The sequence below is a fragment of the Aquarana catesbeiana genome, linkage group LG02 (genome assembly GCF_042186555.1).
Source record: "Aquarana catesbeiana isolate 2022-GZ linkage group LG02, ASM4218655v1, whole genome shotgun sequence".
NCBI classification, from domain to species: domain Eukaryota; kingdom Metazoa; phylum Chordata; class Amphibia; order Anura; family Ranidae; genus Aquarana; species Aquarana catesbeiana.
The window spans coordinates 661,170,657-661,189,923 of NC_133325.1; the positions used below are offsets into that span (position 1 = coordinate 661,170,657).

At 40.5% G+C, this 19,267-nt stretch overlaps 1 protein-coding gene across 3 annotated transcripts; it reads right to left on the reverse strand.

Moving 5' to 3' along the window:
• Positions 1–986: 986 nt before the first annotated feature.
• On the reverse strand, positions 987–18,354 carry HIC1 (HIC ZBTB transcriptional repressor 1). Of its 3 annotated transcripts, none has more exons than XM_073616611.1 (2): positions 18,123–18,354; positions 987–9,577 (listed from the first exon to the last, which is right to left on the reverse strand). In XM_073616611.1, exons 1-2 carry the CDS (start codon positions 18,241–18,243, stop codon positions 7,647–7,649), a joined length of 2,052 nt encoding a protein of 683 aa, XP_073472712.1. In that variant the 5' UTR covers positions 18,244–18,354; the 3' UTR covers positions 987–7,646. The 3 variants fall into 3 exon arrangements, with proteins under 3 accessions (XP_073472712.1, XP_073472714.1, XP_073472713.1); XM_073616613.1 differs by lacking the exon at positions 18,123–18,354 and adding an exon at positions 15,942–16,324; XM_073616612.1 differs by lacking the exon at positions 18,123–18,354 and adding an exon at positions 13,093–13,391.
• Between the last annotated feature and the right edge of the window lie 913 nt (positions 18,355–19,267).

A 19,267-nucleotide genomic window follows, 5' to 3' on the forward strand; every position in this document is an offset into this window, starting at 1 on the left:
TACCAGAGCCCCAGTGCAGACCACAGCTTCCATCACACACATAGTCCCCAGATTAAGCAGTTGACCTACCAGAGCCTCAGTGCAGGCCCCAGCTTTCATCACTCGCATAGTCCCCAGATTAAACAGTTACTCTACCTGAGCCCCAGTGCAGACCCCAGCTTCTATCACTCACATAGTCCCAAGATTAAACAGTTACTCTACCAGAGCCACAGTGCAGACCCCAGCTTCTATCACTCACATAGTGCCCAGATTAAACAGTTACTCTACCAGAGCCCCAGTGCAGACCCCAGCTTCTATCACTCACATAGTGCCCAGATTAAACAGTTACTCTACCAGAGCCCCAGTGCAGACCCCAGCTTCCATCACTCACATAGTCCCTAGATTAGACAGTTGCCCTCCAGAGCCCCAGTGCAGACCCCAGCTTCTATCACTCACATAGTGCCCAGATTAAACAGTTGCTCTACCAGAGCCCCAGTGCAGACCCCAGCTTCCATCACTCACATAGTCCCTAGATTAGACAGTTGCCCTCCAGATCCCCAGTGCAGACCCCAGCTTCCATCACTTACATAGTCCCTAGATTAGGCAGTTGCCCTCCAGAGCCCCAGTGCAGACCCCAGCTTCCATCACTCACATAGTCCCTAGATTAGACAGTTGCTCTCCAGAGCCCCAGTGCAGACCCCAGCTTCCATCACTCATATAGACAGCAGATTAGGCACTTGTTCTTCCACATCTCATATCTATGGATAATGGCTATAAGACAAATGCCTCACTGGTTGCTAATGACAATCCTGTGCTTCAGTTCTGAAACCGAAGAAGTAACTGGATTCTTTCCTAAATACACATCATATAACTGGATACTAATATTTATAGGTAAGGCTGATCCAGGAAATATCTGATTGCCTCTTGGGGGTACTTTCCCCACTGGAAAAAATTGAATTATGCTTTATTGGGAGATTTTTTTTTGCCTTCTTCTGGATCAGCTGTGGATATAGAATTGTATATATATGGAGGTTTTATATTTGTGTGCATGTTTTTTTCTTTTTTTAATATATTGGTTGAACTGGGTGGACTAGTGTTTTTTTTTCAACCAGATTAACTATGTAACTGGCTGGGAAAAGCCATAAGACATATACATATTTACTGATATATCAAGTCCAGTTAAATGTAACTAACTACGCCTATTTTTTTTTTTTTTTTTACAAACTTTGTATTAGGTACAAACAGTGGTAGTGTTATTTTGCACACTTTAATGTAAATATAAAGCCAAATCATTTTTACTATTCTGAATAAATTAGAGGAGGGTTAAAAAAAAAAACTGTAATTTTTTTTTTTTTTTTTTTTTTTGCCATTTGTGCCTCTATAAACAGAACAGGGTATTAGGGAAATCCATAATGGAAGATTGCCTATACTTTCATTCCCTGTGACATTGGTAATTGTATAGATTATTATTAATATTTTTATACATGATTTATATAGTGCCAACAGTTTGTACATCGCTTTAGATAGTGTGAATCTTCCCAATGGTGGTTTAAATCCTTCAGGACTCTATCCAAATAAATGCTTTATTCTATTTTGCACCATTCCTGAGTGTATATATATATATTTTTTTTTTTCCTTTTTTATTATTAATATTATTTTTTTTTTTAAATTTGTTTAAGATTGTCTCCTGCAATCATGCAGTTCTTTATTCTCTGTATATTTCCATGTCTTCGTTTTTACTAGAGTCAGCCATTAAGACTGTTACTTGAGAAATTCAGTTTTGACCTCTTTTGCAGTAAGAGTTAATCATATTTCCCTGGATGCGGCCAGAGATCACACAAATGTCTGTAGATGTGATGCTGTGATCACTTCTGCTTTTGATGCATGCAGACAATGTTTGCCTGGCCTGAGATGTATTACTATAGATGTGTGACACCCCTGACCATCGCTGATTACTGCCTGCTAGCAGATGGAGCTCTCACACTGGAGGATGTCTGTGTCATCCAGCTAACATTCCTCTGTGGTAGAATGACAGAACCTCCTGAGTCACATTTCTGGAGATCTCCTGCAGGTTTCCCATAGTCACCTGCTGTGATCTGATTGGTTGATTTACCAAAGGAGTAAAGAGTCTTCACTTAGCAAAGTGACTTTTCACCTGGTTCAGTGTTTGTGATCAATTAAGTAAAATAAAAAAAGACAGATTTTTTTTTACTTGTATATGATTGAAGAAAATGCATATTCATCCTATTTATTAAACTAAACTTTGCTAAGTTAACAATCATGATTTGTTTAGTAAATCGGCCACATAAATTAAACTGCATCATTGAGTTGATTTATTAAAACTGGCTGGTGCAAAATCTGGTGTAGCTGTGCATGGTAGCCAATCAGCTTCTAGCCTCAGCTTGTTCATGAATTAAGCTATATGACAAAGAAACCTGATTTCTATGCAGAGCTGCACCAGGTTTTGTACTCTCCAGTTTTAATAAACCCCCTGTGTGTATGTATGTAGGGAAATGCTGATTACAATCAAGACCAATGAGATATAGGGGGTTATTAACTAAAGGCAAATCCACTTTTGCACTACAAGTGCACTTGGAAGTGCAGTCGCTGTAGATCTGAGGGGGACATGCAAGGAAAATAAAAAAACAGCATTTTTGCTTGTACATGATTGGATGAGAAAATCTGCAGAGCTTCCCCTCAGATCTACAGCGATCTACAGCAATTGCACTTTCAGTGCACTTGTAGTGCAAAGTGGATTTGCCTTTAATAAATAACCCCCATAGTTTCATAGAGAGCTTCTCCCTTCCATTCTGCTGTTTGACAGGAGAGAAGAGCAAGCTCTGTAGTCCAGGAGCTCCACTACATGTGACATTAACCCCACGATGGTTCTAATGACATGTATTCCAGTATGTTAGCAAAGGGTTAAATCGCATGCTCAAAAGCGATTAAAATCTCACGAGTGGTTAAGCCCTCAGTTACTATTTCTTCATAACTTGCAATTGTCTCTCCTAGTTTTATTCTCCAGTCGGTGTAATTCTTATTTATGGAAAGTGATCTATTATTGAAAGAACGGTATTCATGATTTATCTGACACTAATAATAGGGGGCCATAGAAATGTATTTAATTACCGTTACAACCGCTTTATTTATTTGCTTAGATCGGTTTAAATTTACATCGACTTATATTTTTATCGGTATAAAATATTCTTGCATACCAGGTTTGTGTTCACCAATGTGTGTGTATGTGCAGTTATCTGAAAATACATGGCACTGCGATCCCATAATATGTTGTCTGCACTACTGGATTAAAAGTAACCAAAAGAGCTTCATGTAGCATGATGTACCCAGGAGGAGGAGAGTCAGAGGGGGTCTGTAGGGTGAGCCATGCCACCATTCCTGTCCTGGACACATACAACCACAGACATACAGTACATGTTTTTCCAGAACTAAAAACTAAGCAGTGATTGCCCAGTGATCTCCAGTAAATTCACTTCTGTACGTGCTTATTTTAACAATGATCTGGTCTGTATAATGTGACAACAGTCTCCAGTTAACTAGAAAATTTAGAAGACAAGTGGATCATAATGGAATCTATCTATCTATCTATCTATCTATCTATCTATCTATCTATCTATCTATCTATGTTTTATTTATTTTTTTTATACGTGTATATTCATAAAATTCTGCTTTTAGGCAGCAGCAGCAACTGTACAATCCTAGAACTGATTGTCACTGTTATAACTGATAGCAGATGATTTCTAGAAATAGTTACTCTATAACTGTAGCTATAAAGTGGGGTAATTATAGGACTGATCTTTTACTTTATCAGAAGAAATGATATTGATTATAACTGATAGAGTCAGTGCTATCATTATCCTTCTATCACCAGCAGTTGAATGACAGAGAAGTTATTACTTCTCTATTATGGTAGCTATGAAGAAGAATAACGATAGGACTGACTGTTACTCTATGATGTGATAATAGGATGATCGCTACTCTATCCGAAGGAAGGATACTATAGCAATGATTGTTATTATATCCCTGGAGCTGATCGAAGGATAATGATATGATAGCAATGATTGTTACTCTTTCTGATAGGAGCATAAAGGACTTGCTACTATTTTGCTAGAATGATAGTCATAGGGTTGATTGTCACTCTATCTGAAAGAAGAAAAATAATTATTGTCACTCTACCTGATACAAGGATAATGATAAGAATGATTGCTACTCTATCTGATAAGAGGATATTGATATAAATAATTGCTACTCTATCTGATAAGATATTGATAGAAATATCTGTTACTCTATCCCTGGAGCTGATAGAGAGATAATGATGGGAATGATTGTTCCCCTGTCTGATAAAAGGATATTGATAGGAATTATTGTTACTCTGTCCCTGGAGCTGATAGAGGGATAATAAATGGGAATGATTGTTCCCCTGTCTGAAGAATGAATGATTGTTACTGTGTCCCCGAAGGTGATAGAAAGATAATGATAGGAGTGATTGTGAGTTTATCTGATAGAAGAATACTGATAGACTAGCTGATACTCTGATAGAAGGATGCTGATAGGATGTATTGTTACTGAAGCTGATAGAAGGATAATTAATTATTCTATGAGAGAGGATCATATATGACACACTATTTAGCTCTCACATTTCTTTCTAGTGGAGCAGCAATACTCCAATATATACACGTGTGTTCTTTCTGCTCATCACCAGGGTCAGGGTTATATCACTGTGCTCCCTTCATTAATGTAGTGTATATTGTTGACTTGCCATACGTTATACAATTGCCCTGTACAATTGTCCTTTAGATTTACCAAAATCGCATAATATCAGGTCAAACCAAAATATTTTCAAATTGTATGCAAACAGGCAGGCTATTCCACATAGATGAAGGTCAATCTAAAGGAAATTGAACAAGGAATTGTATAATGTATGGCCAACTTTAGTACAATGTTTGTGCTGGTGAAATCGGTGAAAGGTGATGGTTAATATTAGACACTCCTTTAGTTTCTGCAATCAGCAGACACATCTGAGAACAGTAGGACCTGACACCAGGGACAGATCATTGAACTCCCACCATCCTCCCAGCTACCTCCTCTGGTCATTTATACTTAAAGGGTCAGTAAACATACATCACAAAATGTTATGTAAAAAAAGGTTTAATAACAATCAGAGATAAATATGTAAAAGTTTCAAAAGCTTATGAGAAATGAAATATCTGAGATAAAAGTGGTATTGTTGGGTTGATTTCCCCCCCACACACACCTGACCTCCTGTCTAGTAATCCCATAGAAGCATACTGCAAATGGCCACTCCTAGCCAAAAATGGCTGATATCACAATAAGTTAGTACAATGTAAAACCTAACCTGTATGGGCACATTTTCATCTCTATTTCTGGATGGTATCAGTAGCTCTTTGAAATACCCCAGCTTCCCAGCTTGTATTTGTGGTTTACAATGACAAAGCTTGCCTATAGCCCTTAATAAAGCAGGGGACAGTCAGAAGCAGGTACCCACATCTTCACAGTTGTCAATGCCCCATACTTCCCCCCAGTATATTGAATGATTGTCTATATACATTAGGCACATTTAACATGTGCAGCCCTCACCCCTTCCCATCCCCTTAGAGGTTACTGGCTCCATCGGGAGTTGCAGGGCACTCTACTAAGTGATTAGGGATGTTGCTGGCTGTACTTTGGTTTCATGTAAGGTGGTTGGGTTACCTGTAAAAAGCACGGATGATCAGCTCCTAAATGCTGAAACCTGAGCTTACTGGTAAGGCACAGCAAAGGCAGCGAACCTCTAAATCAGAAGCATGCTGCTCTGTAACAGAACCCCCCCCCCCGTCCTAATGGACATCAAAGTGGTACAAATGGTTAAGGCACGATAGTCTCCATGACACCATGGTCAGTGCAAGGGACTTGACAGGTTCACTTTAATACAAAAATATATAACACAACTGTGCAGACAGCACAAATCAGTATTCCCAAATGATATCAGCGCTTTGCTTCCACACCCCAGACCTTTGGTGTGGGGGAGGGGGAGATTTGGGAAATGATTGAGAAGGGAAGCTACTTCTGGGAATATTATTCACCCACATGTTCATGTGTGTGCCATGAGTGGGTGCCATGAGTGGGTGCTGACCTGAAGCAATTCACAGCTCCCATCCCACCTTCAGGTCACCTCTCTCCTGGGCTCTACAACTGGCTAATATGACACACATACATTATATATATAAAAGGAGAAGTGCTAAGTCCATGAATCAAAAGTGCTACAATGTGAAGTGTCCGCAGTGACTCTTTGGCATGTAAGATGCTGTCATAATACTGACTTCTAATGACAATAAATGAGGATAATGGAATGCTTTGTTGTGGCTCAGGGAAGGAATTTAGATTGCGCAGTCAGCAGGATATTGAGTCATATTAACTAGAAATAAACTGTTCTCAGGAGCTCCTATATAGAAGTTGGAGGTAAGGACAAAGGGAGGTGCTGCCCGTAGCAGCCAATCACTACCATGTATTTACTGTATATGCCTTGTTCTGTGGTTGACAATTGCCCATAGTTGCATGATGCCAAATGGTACTATCAAAGGTAGGGCACATCTTTCTCTAAAACCAAACACAACCTTCCTTCCCCTGCAACACTAACTCCCATGTATTTACTGTATATGCCTTGTTCTGTGGCTGCCAATAGCTAGTTGTATGATGCCAAGTTTTGCTATCAAAGGTAGGGCACATCTTTCTCTAAAACCAATCAAACACAATCGTCCCTCCCCTGCGGCACCAACTCCCATGTATTTACTGTATATGCCTTGTTCTGTGGTTGGCAATAGCTAGTTGTATGATGCCAATTTGTGCTATCTAAGGTAGGACACCTCTTTCTCTGAGACCAATCAAACACGTTCCCTTATCCTTCACTATGGGGTTGATTTAATAAAACTCAAGAGTGCAGAATGTGGCGAAGCTCTGCATAGAAACCAATCGGCTTCCATATTTTTTATTGTTTTTTTTTTATTTTCAAAGCTCAATGAACAAACTGAAGTTAGAATCCGATTGACTGCCATACACAGCTGCACCAGAATTTGCACTCTCCAGTTTTAGTAAATCGATCCTTATAAATGGAAGTCAGGGTCATAAACAAGCATCCTCTGAGGATAGATAATTAAGTTCACCCGGTTCACATCATTTCAGGGCTTTAGTATTGCATAGATTAGGGAAATACTGATTTATGCATCCGATTGTCCTCACAAAAGAAGAATAAACAAAATAACAATAATAATATATGTATAAAAATGTCCACCATTCACGGGACAATAAGCAGCAACTCTCCCCACTACCTTTGGGCCGAGGAAAAGTTGAGTAGATGGTGGAAGGATACATTTTTGTAAGACTCACGTCTCTTGTGGGATAGTGCACCAGAGCCTTTGCACAAGTCCCTTTCAAAGTGCTTTCCCAAAGTGCGCTCATCCTCCTGGTCCCTCAGTGATGCCTAGCTTCAAGCTGCCACTGATTGGTCTTTGGCTCTTTTGGTGGAGACCCACCTCTACAACTGGGTTGCAAGGGTGGCCTTTTTGGTGATAACGGTCCATATTGTCCATTGCTGCGCATGTGCTTTGGATTGCGCACCCCTAAAATGGGAGGCTCAGCATCGGTGGGGGATGTTATGGGGAGGAGAATCTCTCTATGATCCTGCTATCAGTGCCCAGGTGGGGACTTTGACTTAACACCTCGGCTGCTTTCTCTTGGGTCAGTCCCAAGTGCTCTGCTGTGAACTTGGCCAAGGGGTACAAACTTTCTATGGTTTTGGGGTCATTGAGGAAGTGTGAGGTCTGGGAGAGGATCTCAGCAGCTTTCTCTTGCTTTAAGCCCAAGTGGTCAGCTGTAAACTTGGCCATGGCATAGACACTATCGGAAAAGTCCAGTTTGGGTTTGCCATCTGGTCCCGTGGTATGCATTTTCATGTGGCTAATGAGGTTCCTTTGCTGGGCAAACTTGCCCCCACACACCTGGCATTCATATGGCTTTTCCCCAGAATGGATCCTCATGTGCTCGGTCAGCCGGTACTGGCGGGTGAAGCGCATGCCACAAGCATCGCAGGCAAATGGTTTGAGGCCCAAGTGGCTCCTCATGTGACGGGTCATGGTGCCCCTTTGGGTGAACTTCTTCCCGCAGATGCTGCATGGGTATGGGCGAGTCAGCCAATGGGTCTTCTCGTGCTGGCGAAGGGTAGCCGGGTCTTTGTAGGACTTCTCACAGGAAGAGCAGCGGTAGGGTCGTATGATGTCCCCTAAGCTCTGGTTGGACTTGTCTAGGAAGGGCAAAGGTTGGTCCATGCTGTCTTTATGGTACAGCTCTTCCTCGTTATGAGCTTCCACATGGGCATTGAGTTGTTCACTGCTGGGGAACCCCTTACCACAAGGGATGCAGACATATAGGTTGTCTCCATAGCTTTCTGGCTCATAGAGATGGTTGCAGTGGTATCTCTCCAGGTTGGCAGAGGGTGATGGGTCCCCACTGCTGCCAGTCTCTTCGCTGGTGCTTTTATCATCATCAGGCTCATTACTCTCAATGCTGGGGTACCTGGGTTGCTGAGATAAAGGGGAACCCTCCCCTTTGTCTTCTCTGTCCAGATCCTTCTCCCTGTCACTCTCATCCACGTAGTTGACCAGTGGTTCAGGCTTCATCCAGTCAAACATCAGATCTCTACTCTCAGTCCTGCTAAGGTGGTTATTAGGGACGTTGTTTCTATAGGACTCTGAGTGCTGGGTAGGTGGGGTGCTACTGCTGCTTTCCAGCTTCTGGTAAGGATGGGATGGCTCTTTGTATGAGCTGTGGTTGGTGAGAACACTTGCAGCTACTGGAGGACTCTCTGGGACTGAGGGCTCTCTGTTGTCACCATCAGGATGGTGCTGAGCAGAAGGCCGGCTGGGGCTTTTCTTAGAAAGATCCAGTCCACACAATGGAGAGCAATGCCTTTCTGGAGGGCAGAGTCCATGCTGGTGCAGTTGATTCCCTTGAGACACCGAGGCATAGAGCTCTCCACAATGTGTGTTCATGGGGTTCACAGGCTCACCTGATGCTATATCTATAGGTCTAGGCGTGGAGTTAAAGCAAGACTGAATAACAGGTGTGGTGGCCCTTAAGCCCCTTCCAAGACTCCCAAATGTTGGGTAGCCTGCTGTCCTTACGTGGCAGTACTTGCCATTTCTCTTTAGCTTCTTCTTGCACAGAGATACCAGGTCAGAGATCTGAAGGTAGCTGGCAGCTGCCAATACTGCCCCAAACAGCTGCTCGCTGCTCGGCTCAGCATCCCCTAGCCTTCCTGTGTAGATGAAGTCCAGGATGATCCTGAAGATGCTGGGGCTCACCATCTCGTGGTCCAGGTTGATGAGGTTATCGTGAACAACCAGCGACTTCAAGTAGACGCTGCTAGCAGCTAAAATGTTCTTGTGTGCCCGGAACAGGGCGTTCTGTACCACAATGATCACATCACACAGGAAGCCTTTAGTCCTCTGGCTGTTCAGCTGTAGGAGAAGTTGTCTCGCATGACTTGGTACCTCCATAGGATCCAGCATCGTGTTCAGTTGTCCACCTGCAGAGACACAACATCTTATGAAATGAGGGCTTCAGGGACCAAAAGGCCAATACATATTGTACAAATACACAGGAGATAGAAAATAATTACAAAAGGGGAATTTGTATTTTTAGAGTAGAATAGAAAAACAATCTCTAGAGCAAGCAGACAGTATATAAAAAAAATCAATTCCTACAGATAGGTTACTTGCACACAGTACTGATCTTTGCACATCAGTATTCCTGGCTGAAATGTCTTGATTGTATTTTGCGCATATTTGCACATACCAGCGTAAAATAAATTCTAGCTCCCAGAATGCAATTTTAATCTCTTCAGATTAACATTGTACTCATGTATGTGCGTGTGTTTGCATGCGAACGTGCGTAAAATACTAACCAGCAATACAGATTTCTGTAATTTTTTCCCTGATCTATACACAGCGCATGTTTAAGCACCTGTGTGTACATGCACATTGAAAACCATGGTCTGCATTTACATCGGTAAAAAAAGGTTTACATCTATGCGTTTTTTTTTTTTTTTTTTTTGGTGCTTTTTTGCAGGAACACAACTTTAGTCCATTTATGGTTTCCTATGGACACTTTCACTTTTTTCTGCCGCTGCATTTTTGGAAAGGGTCAGTGACTTTTTTTAATGCGAAACGGTGCGTTTTTGGTTCAATAGATGGAGACGCTGCAGAAAAGCACGTTTTGTGTTCTTTTTTTTAAATCTGCCCAACAACAAATTGGCCAAAAAAGCATAAAATAAACATAAAACACGTAAAAAAGTGAACTGCATAGGTGTGAACCAGGCTGCGTTTTTAGGCATCAGTGTGCAAGATTAATGAACTGAAGCATATCGTTTCCTAGTTCACACTACAAAACGTCCTCCAGATCCATGCTGGATGCGTTTCTGCATGTGCGTTTTAAATGATTTTTTGATGCATTCTACTGTATTTTTTATGCTTTTTTGATGCATTTCAGGATGTATTCCAGATTTTTTTCCTTTCTTTTTTTTTCACTGTACTAGGGTCCAGTGCTTTTTGATGCTTTTTAGTGCTTCAAGGACAGTTATGTGCAGGAAAAAAGCAGCACTTTGAACTTTTTTTTCTGAAACTGGAACACACTGCGCTGGTGTGAACTATGCCATTGGAACACATATGACCTACTTTCCATGCTTTTTTGATACAGAAAAGGTCGTTAACTGACCATTATTTAGGTTGGATTCACACCTATGCATTTTTAGTGCCTTTTGCATTTTGCAGTTTTGCACTACAGAACGTGTTCTATAGGAAACCACGTTAAATGAACTGTAGTGCAAATCTGCAAAATGCAAAAAGCACTAAAAATGCATAGGTGTGAATCAGGCCTTAGTATCATGAAGTCTCACTCTTTCATTCTACTATGACCTAATAGAGCTCATCATACATGTTACAATCTGACTACACAATCTCTGTACAATCATCTACCAAAACTATGTAATATGAGGAGCTACCTATACTATCCAATATAGCAGGCTCTTCCTGTTCATACTTGGTAGATCTGCAGGAGATTGTACAATTGGATTGTAGTGTGTGTGGGTTGTTTTGGTAAGCTCGCCATTTCAGATAAATATTTGTAGTTCCACAGCAGTAAATGTGAGCATTTTATTCCGTGTGAACAGTGTTAGAGATACAATTTCCACACTGCTAGTATTGATAAAAGATTAAAGTGAACCCTATTGATTTAATTGCACAGCAGCCAGTGTCACCAGCCCAGCTTGGCTCCCAGTCTGCTGTCCCTCTTGTCATTTACATTGGCATGGGCTTAGAGGCTTCTCCTTCTCATTTTCGGTCTGGCCCAGCTGCACTGCTGGTTATCTGGTTTCCATTCTCAGAATAAAAACATCGCTTTCAGATAGGAACTACTAGATGAATACGAGGCAGAGAAAACAGAATTTCCAGGCTGGTAAGATTTATGAACTGATATGACAGATGATCCATCCCCCTAGACAGGACGATCTGCTTCTCTGACTTCCAAACTACCCTGCCATACAGTACATGGTCATCGTACAAACGGGTACATAACATTTCTATGTGCCTTAAGAAAGGTAAGATTGAGAAAATTCACCAATATTGGATCGAGCTGATTTAAAATCAGCTAAATTTCAGGACAGATTAAAATTGTGCAATGTGTGTGTTAGAATCTTCAATCATTCCCGATGCTCTCTGTGATTGGGAGCTCATTATAAGCATGCTTCTGCTATAGGGAAATCCTGCAATCTCTTGGAAGACATTTTCATTAGGTTCAGGATATTTTTATAATTTAGGTGTATTTTTGTATTGAAGGTGACTTGTATGAATTATCTTACAAGAATTAGTAACTTGTAAAATACGTTAGAATTCGGACACATCAATAAACTGGATGTCCTGGAAATGAAGATTGTGCTAAAATGGACTTTAAGGTATTACATTATTAATGTAAAATAACCACACAAGTGTCTTATAGCAAATAAAAATGTTAAGAATAAGCGAGATTAGTGCTGAGTATTACCTTGTTGGGACCAGGAGTAGGACAGATACTATTAAGGGAATAGATTGTATCCTAGTCTATACATGGATATCATACTGGATACCTCGAAATCAGCAGAAGGATATCTAATCTATTCTACAACTAGCAGAAGTAGTAAGTAGTATTTCGCTGTTAGCAAGATAATACGTGGTTACTGTGTCGTAGTACAGACATATACTAGTCTACAAGGAGCAGGAGTAGTTATAGTATCTTAATGGGGGCAGGAGAAGAGATCACCCTGCATTATTGCGCAAATTGATGGGTCTGTGTATTGAACTGGATATTTTGCAGTATAATTAGTGCCTTGCGAGGTGAGGGAGTACAATGAAATATATATTTGAACTTAGGGGCAACAGTAGTAAGCATATTGGTGGGATATATATATATATATATATATATATATATATATATATATATATATATATATATATATATATATATATATATATATATATATATATATATCATATCCCACCAATGTGCTTACTACTGTTGCCCCCCCAGTTCAAATATATATATATATATATATATATATATATATATATATATATATATATATATATATATATATATATATCTACAAGTGGATTAGGACCAGGAGTAGTAGTGAGCAGCCCTTTGCTGGGCGCAGGAGGGTATAAATTATGCCAATCTACCAGTGGATAGGGAGCATTAGTAGTAGTGATAAGGATCAGTACCTTGCTGGGAGTAAGAGGGATAAATATATATATATATATATATATATATATATATATATATATATATATATATACATTTCTAGAGTCTAGCAGTGGATTAGTATGGAGTTGAGGAGTAGCAGCCCTTTGCTGGGAGTAGAAGGGTATATAAAAATTATTCCAGTCTACTAGTGGATAAGGAACATTGGTAGTAGTGACAAGGACCAGTACATTGCTGGGAGTAAGAGTGATATATCTATTTCTAGAGTCTAGCAGTGGATTAATATGAGGAGTTGAGGAGTAGTAGTACCTTGCTGGGAGCAGGAGGAGGAGGTACCGTGCAGGATCACAGACACTCTGCTGTCAGGGTGAGGCATAAGGTGCGGGACTTCCCAGCTTTTCCTCCTCATCGCGTCTGCTGGCTGGTGTGCCCCCTTCTCTTCTATACATACAGCTTTTATTCCCTGCAAACATGGGGCTGGGGGTGGCTAAAAGCCCTCGTAGGCATTAAGAAAATGACATCACCACCGCTTCTACTCTCAGCTGCAAAAACCCCATATCAGGAACCATCACCCCCAAATCACTCCTCCTTCTTATCTTTGACAGGTGCCCCCCCTCCCTCTCCTCCTCCCCCCAACCCCCCCCCCCCCCCAAACCTGTGACTTCCTCCTTGCACCACCTGCATTGCTGTGAATGTAATGTCAGGGGTGTCCTGGCTGTCACACAATCCTGGTGTCAGCTTTCATTGTTTGGGTGGGACTGCTTGTCTGCAATACACCTAGTATTACTTGAAGCCCCCCTAGGGGTTTGTTTGGTCATGTGACTGCTTATAAAAACTACCATAGCATAAAGCAATCTGGAAAAGAGCACAGAGAAGTCCTGCCCATTGACATATCCCTGTCACTTGTCAGTTTCCTTCGCAGAAGCCTGTAAAATCCAGTGGTATCACATAATGAGGTGTTAAGAGGCTTAAGAACTTTAACGAGTTGGACTATAGTTACATTGGACATATTGGGATTGATATTAAATGACCCTTGTGGAGTCCCATTACCCCCAGGACCCTTACTCAGGGGGGGACCACACTACAAGGACTGTTGTCAGAGCTTGATTAGCAATTTGTAAAGTCTAATTTGTCCTCATTCCCCTGAGAGAAGGCTGTCTAGAGGGGGGATTTATGGCAGGGAGTATTATCTCTACTACAAAGAGACCTGTTTCCTCCACAAATTATTGATCTGATAAGCAGGAGCAGAGCAGGGGAAGTGAGAGGAAGAATCAGGTAGATAAGACCAGGGAATTGGAATATGAGGCTCATTACAGCCCTTTAGGAAATAATTCAAATAAAGCTGACATATCCTGTACTAAACCTATGTTCATATCATGCAATTAATACTGGGAAAATAGCAGCAGTGCACATCCCATTCGGAAGATCATTTAACAAGCAATACATTCGTACAATCTAGTCACTTTTCTATACACTGCTACTGTAACTGCTGCTACTGTATTTCAGGGAAATAACAGGTGGATTTTTTATTAAATAAGAAATGAAATTATCTATATTATCTATATTATGTAAAAACTCAATTTATGTAACAATATACATTGTATAACAAAAGAACAAATAAATATAGTTATGATTTTAATTCTCCATGTGTTTCCTTTTATGTCCTATGAGAACCTGTAATAAATATTATTTTTAGCTGCTGTTCTTCCACTTTTATTTTTATTTTATTTTATTTATTTTTGATGTTGATGACTCGAAACGAAATATTATTACTAAAGGTGGTTTCTTTTGATGTTTTGTGTTTTTTTCATACTATTAAAATGTGTAACCTGTTTTAGGAAAATAAATATATATAAATATATATATAAATATATATATATATATATATATATATATATATATATATATATATATATATATAGTATTGTTTACGATGATGACAGTACGACCGGAAAAGCATAAACGTCTTTTTTGTAACAAAAGAATAACAATCTTTTTTGTAACCTATTTCCAAAAAAAAAAAAAAATCAGAAAAGATTTTTTTTTTTAAATCGTTGCTGTGAGTTTGAAACAACAGACAGGAAACTATAATAAAAAGGTAAAAGAAATAATAGATTCGTATAGATACATAATACAATTTGTAGCTCTTTGAATAGCCGTGTAATGTGTCCTGATCCGGCAATCTTTCTAAATATTTGTATTTTTGTTATCTGTGAATTCTGTAACAAAGTAATTGCTAATTCTAAACAGATTTTTGTGTACAGAATTGTTTTCATCAATAAATAAACTGTGATGTAGAATTTTGATACTATTAGTCGTTTCTGGTTTTTTATATGGTGATTTTTTTTTTATTTCTTTTTTGCGGCATTTTCTACCTATTGTTTTGTATGGACAGCTCATTAGAATTTAGCATTTCTGTTATGTTGGTCCCTTCATACCAGTCATCCCCGACCCATACAGATGTGTACAAGGCGGTGTCGGCAGGGAAAGTGACAGTCACCCTGGACTTGTCATTTAGGAAAGCAGAGAACTTTTTTTTTTTTTTTGTAAAACAATATTAACTCCTTGCAGGCAGTGCAATAAAGGCCCCTCCAGCCATAGAGGATTATGGGCTGTAATGTAGCCGGATTGTATTATTGGAAGCAGCTGCTCTCCTCTGGGCTGGGACTGCACAAGTAGTACAGAAGCATTGAGCAATGTACGGATCTGACTGCTCAGCAATGGATGGGGAAGATCCCAAATGTCCAGCTACCTGTCTGTCCTATTCCACCTACAACTTCTGTCCGAAAGTCGCCGACTTTTTCCTACACGCTTCAAACCATCACCTGAAAACATCGGATCTAACCCTTCTAGAATGACCGATGTGTCTGAAAGTGTGCAGAAGAATGGCACCCATTAGACAGGGAAATACCGAGGTGACTGGCTGTTGATAGCTGGAAAGGGAGCTGTCACCTCCATAGCAAAACATCCCCCAGGTGCTGTTCTGGTTGATGACTTTTCTCTATAGCCCTGATTGCTGCCTATTTCTGCAACCCTCATAACAACAAATCTGCCCCCCCCCCCCCCAAAAAGAAAAACCTGATCAGTACATGTAGAGTAGTGAGCTGAGTATGCCATGCCATGCGCCCCTCTAGGTGCCAGTGTGTGCCCATCATTACCTGGTAGGCCAGTGGTGTTGGTGTCAGAGTGAGTGACCATCCCAAGTCTCTGCTAGGGCGTTGTGTGTGCGGCTGCCAGCCTCTCCTGCACCATGCCAGCTCTCCGGGGCTCCTGTGCCAACCTTTCCTTCTCCCCCCTTTAGTTTTTTTTCCTTCTTCTCTTAATGGCAACGCGGGCTCTTCCTCTGCCTGATACGTGCTGGGCCCTGCTGCATCAGTTTCCTCTAATTTTATTTTAGCAATTTCCTCTGCTATTTTGGTTGTGTTCGAGCAATAATGTTGGGGAGATAAAGGGCTCTCTATGTGAACCGAGGCTGTTAGCGCCCCATGTGATGTGTAGCTATATTAAACTACAAGGTAAAATCCAGGGCAGGAACTTCAAATGACCCCAACTTGAACTTCACACACATTGAAACTTTTTCTTAAAGAGACAGTTGGCCTGATTTCCTGCAGCAACTCTCTGAGCTGCCCCCCCCCCCCTTCCAGTGCAATGTCAGCCCCAGCACAGAGGCAAGTGGGAGAGAAGGAGAGAGAGAGAGAGAGAGAGAGAGAGAGAATCCCCCCAGGGCAGGCTCAGCCACAGATAGCTCACACAGCAGCTGATGTGCAGGAATCCTCCCTGTGGCCGCATGGAGGGGGCTCTGGGATCTGTGCAACCTCCATGTACCACCTCTGGATCATCACACACCACTGATCCACTTACACAGCACAGTACTATATACTTTATTATTGAAAATCACAGGGGGTACTAATCAATAATGATTCAATCACTAATAACTCTAAATACTCTGGATATATAGATACATTGGCAATGTGAAATATATATATATATATATATTGTATATGTACTTATTATTAGTAATAACAATAATTAAATATTATATATATATATATATATATATATATATATATATATATATATATATATATAATGAAAAAATGTTTCACATTGCCAATATATGTAGAGTTATTACTGATGATCCAACCATTATATATATAAGCAATGTGAGTCATTCTTTTATAGATGTGTGGTAATATATAATACATTGGCAATGTAAAAAATTGCTTTAGATATATGGTCTATTGTTTTATATATATTATCCAATCTTGTGAAGATGAAATAGGTAAGCAGAGATTTGCTTTTCACATTTGATTGGATTATTGATGCAAATCTTACACAATGTATTGTGTGAGCATTCTCAATTGCATTAGTAAAACAGTATATCTATCTATCTATCTATCTATCTAATCTATCTATCTATCTATCTATCTATCTATCTATCTATCTATCTATCTATCTATCTATCTATCTATCTATCTATCTATCTATCTATCTATCTATCTATCTATCTATCTATCTTTTTTAATAAGGCTGGCCATACAGTATACAATTTTTTGTACAACCTTCCTTTAGAATCTAGATTTACCAAAACCATATAATAGGAGGTCAAACCGAAACACTTTCAATTTGTATGCAATCAGGCAAGCCCTACTACATAGTTGAAGGTAAATCTAAAGAAAATGTAATAAGAAAATTGTATGGTGTATGGCCAGCTTAACAGATCACATATTAATTAAAACTGTCATATCTGTAAGCCAATACTTTGCATACAGCCTGTGCTAAGCACAGATCCCTGATCATTTTATACAGGGCTGGCTACAACGTACAGGGCAGTGCCAGTATAAGATGAATGAATCGGTAGGGTGGCAGTCCTAATGAATGATCCATCACTCAGCCTCGCACAGCCAATGGATGTAGAGGAGATCCCGGCACACAGGATGCTGCAAGTGACATTAACCCTTCCCTGACTACAGTGACAGCAGCACCGAATGTCACCGATCCAACCCAAGTGACAGTGTTACAGCTGCGTCCTTCTGAATGGCCATAACTTATCACAGGGAATGAAGACAGATGACTAGGAGATGGTGACAGCTGTGTGACATTGACCATCACCGGGCTGATGCAGGGTACCCCGGTACTGGGGAATATCACCGGATCATACAATGTTATTGGATGGATAAGGTCTCATAGATGTCAGGTTAGCGCAGTGTGCTGTCACCTAGGAGAAGAGGTGCCACCTCCTGGTCCCTCTGCTGCTCCTGAAGGTGTAAAGCTATCCGAGCATCACATGGGACATTGTAACGGCAGGTAGGAGATGGTAAGAGGTGAATGGCGCTTACCTTGGGGATCTTCTCTGAAACCCATTCCCTGATGGAGATGGTCCCAGGATGGTGTTCTTCTGGTCAGCGGTCTCCGGCTCCTCTTCCTCTCCGGCAATGGGTAGCAGTACTCGGCTGTCATCCAGGCAGGCAGCTCTCCCCAGCCGCCGCTCTGCTCCTTCCTCTGCTCTCACACTGCCACCTTGTGCTCAACTCCGTCTTCTCACACCGAGCACTGCCCTATGTGCTGGGTGTCACCATATGTGATGGGTGTCACCCTATGTGAGAAGTGCGAGAGTATGTCAGCCCCTCCCCCATCTCTTCATCCTTCTTTTCATCTTCACAGCACAATGTCTGCACACTGCTAGGCATTGCCCACATCACCCCAGAGGGCCACTCACCTACTACTACTACATGGCATACCATTATCTCTCTCTCTCTCTCTCTCTCTCTCTCTGTCTGGGACCTGCAGTGAGGCACTGGCTAGTATCAGAGTCAGATACACACAGGTTACATACGCCACCATCGTTAGAGCGAGAGCAATAATTCTAGCACTAGACCTCCCCTGCAACTCTAAACATGTAATCTATAAAAAATGTAAAGTGGCGCCTATGGAGATTTTTAAGTACTGAAGTTCTGCGCCATTTCACGAGTGTGCGCAATTAGTATGAGCTGTTTTTTACAGCTTTTTACACACCGATCACCGGCCCAGTGTCCCCACACATGTCCCCATACAATGTAAAATCACAGTGTCCCCAAAACACTGTCCCCACATATGTCCCCACACAGTAAAAACACCTGTCCCCCACATATTTAACAGTAAAATCATATGTCCCAATGATCATCTGCGCACATCTGTACATGATCATCTGCGTACATATGTCCGTGATCACACAAACCAATTATTATACACTTAACAGGATTTATTTTACCAAAGACATGTAGCAGAATACATTTTGGCTTAAATTTATGACAAAATTAAATTTTATTGGATTTCTTTTAAAACTGAAAGTAGATAATATTGTTTTTTTTTAATTTCCACTCAATTTTTTTGCTTATACCGCAAAAAATAAAAAAACGATTTGTGAATAAATACTACCAAAAGAAAGCTCTATTTGTGTGAACAAAATGATAAAAAAAATTCATTTGGGTACAATGTTGCATGA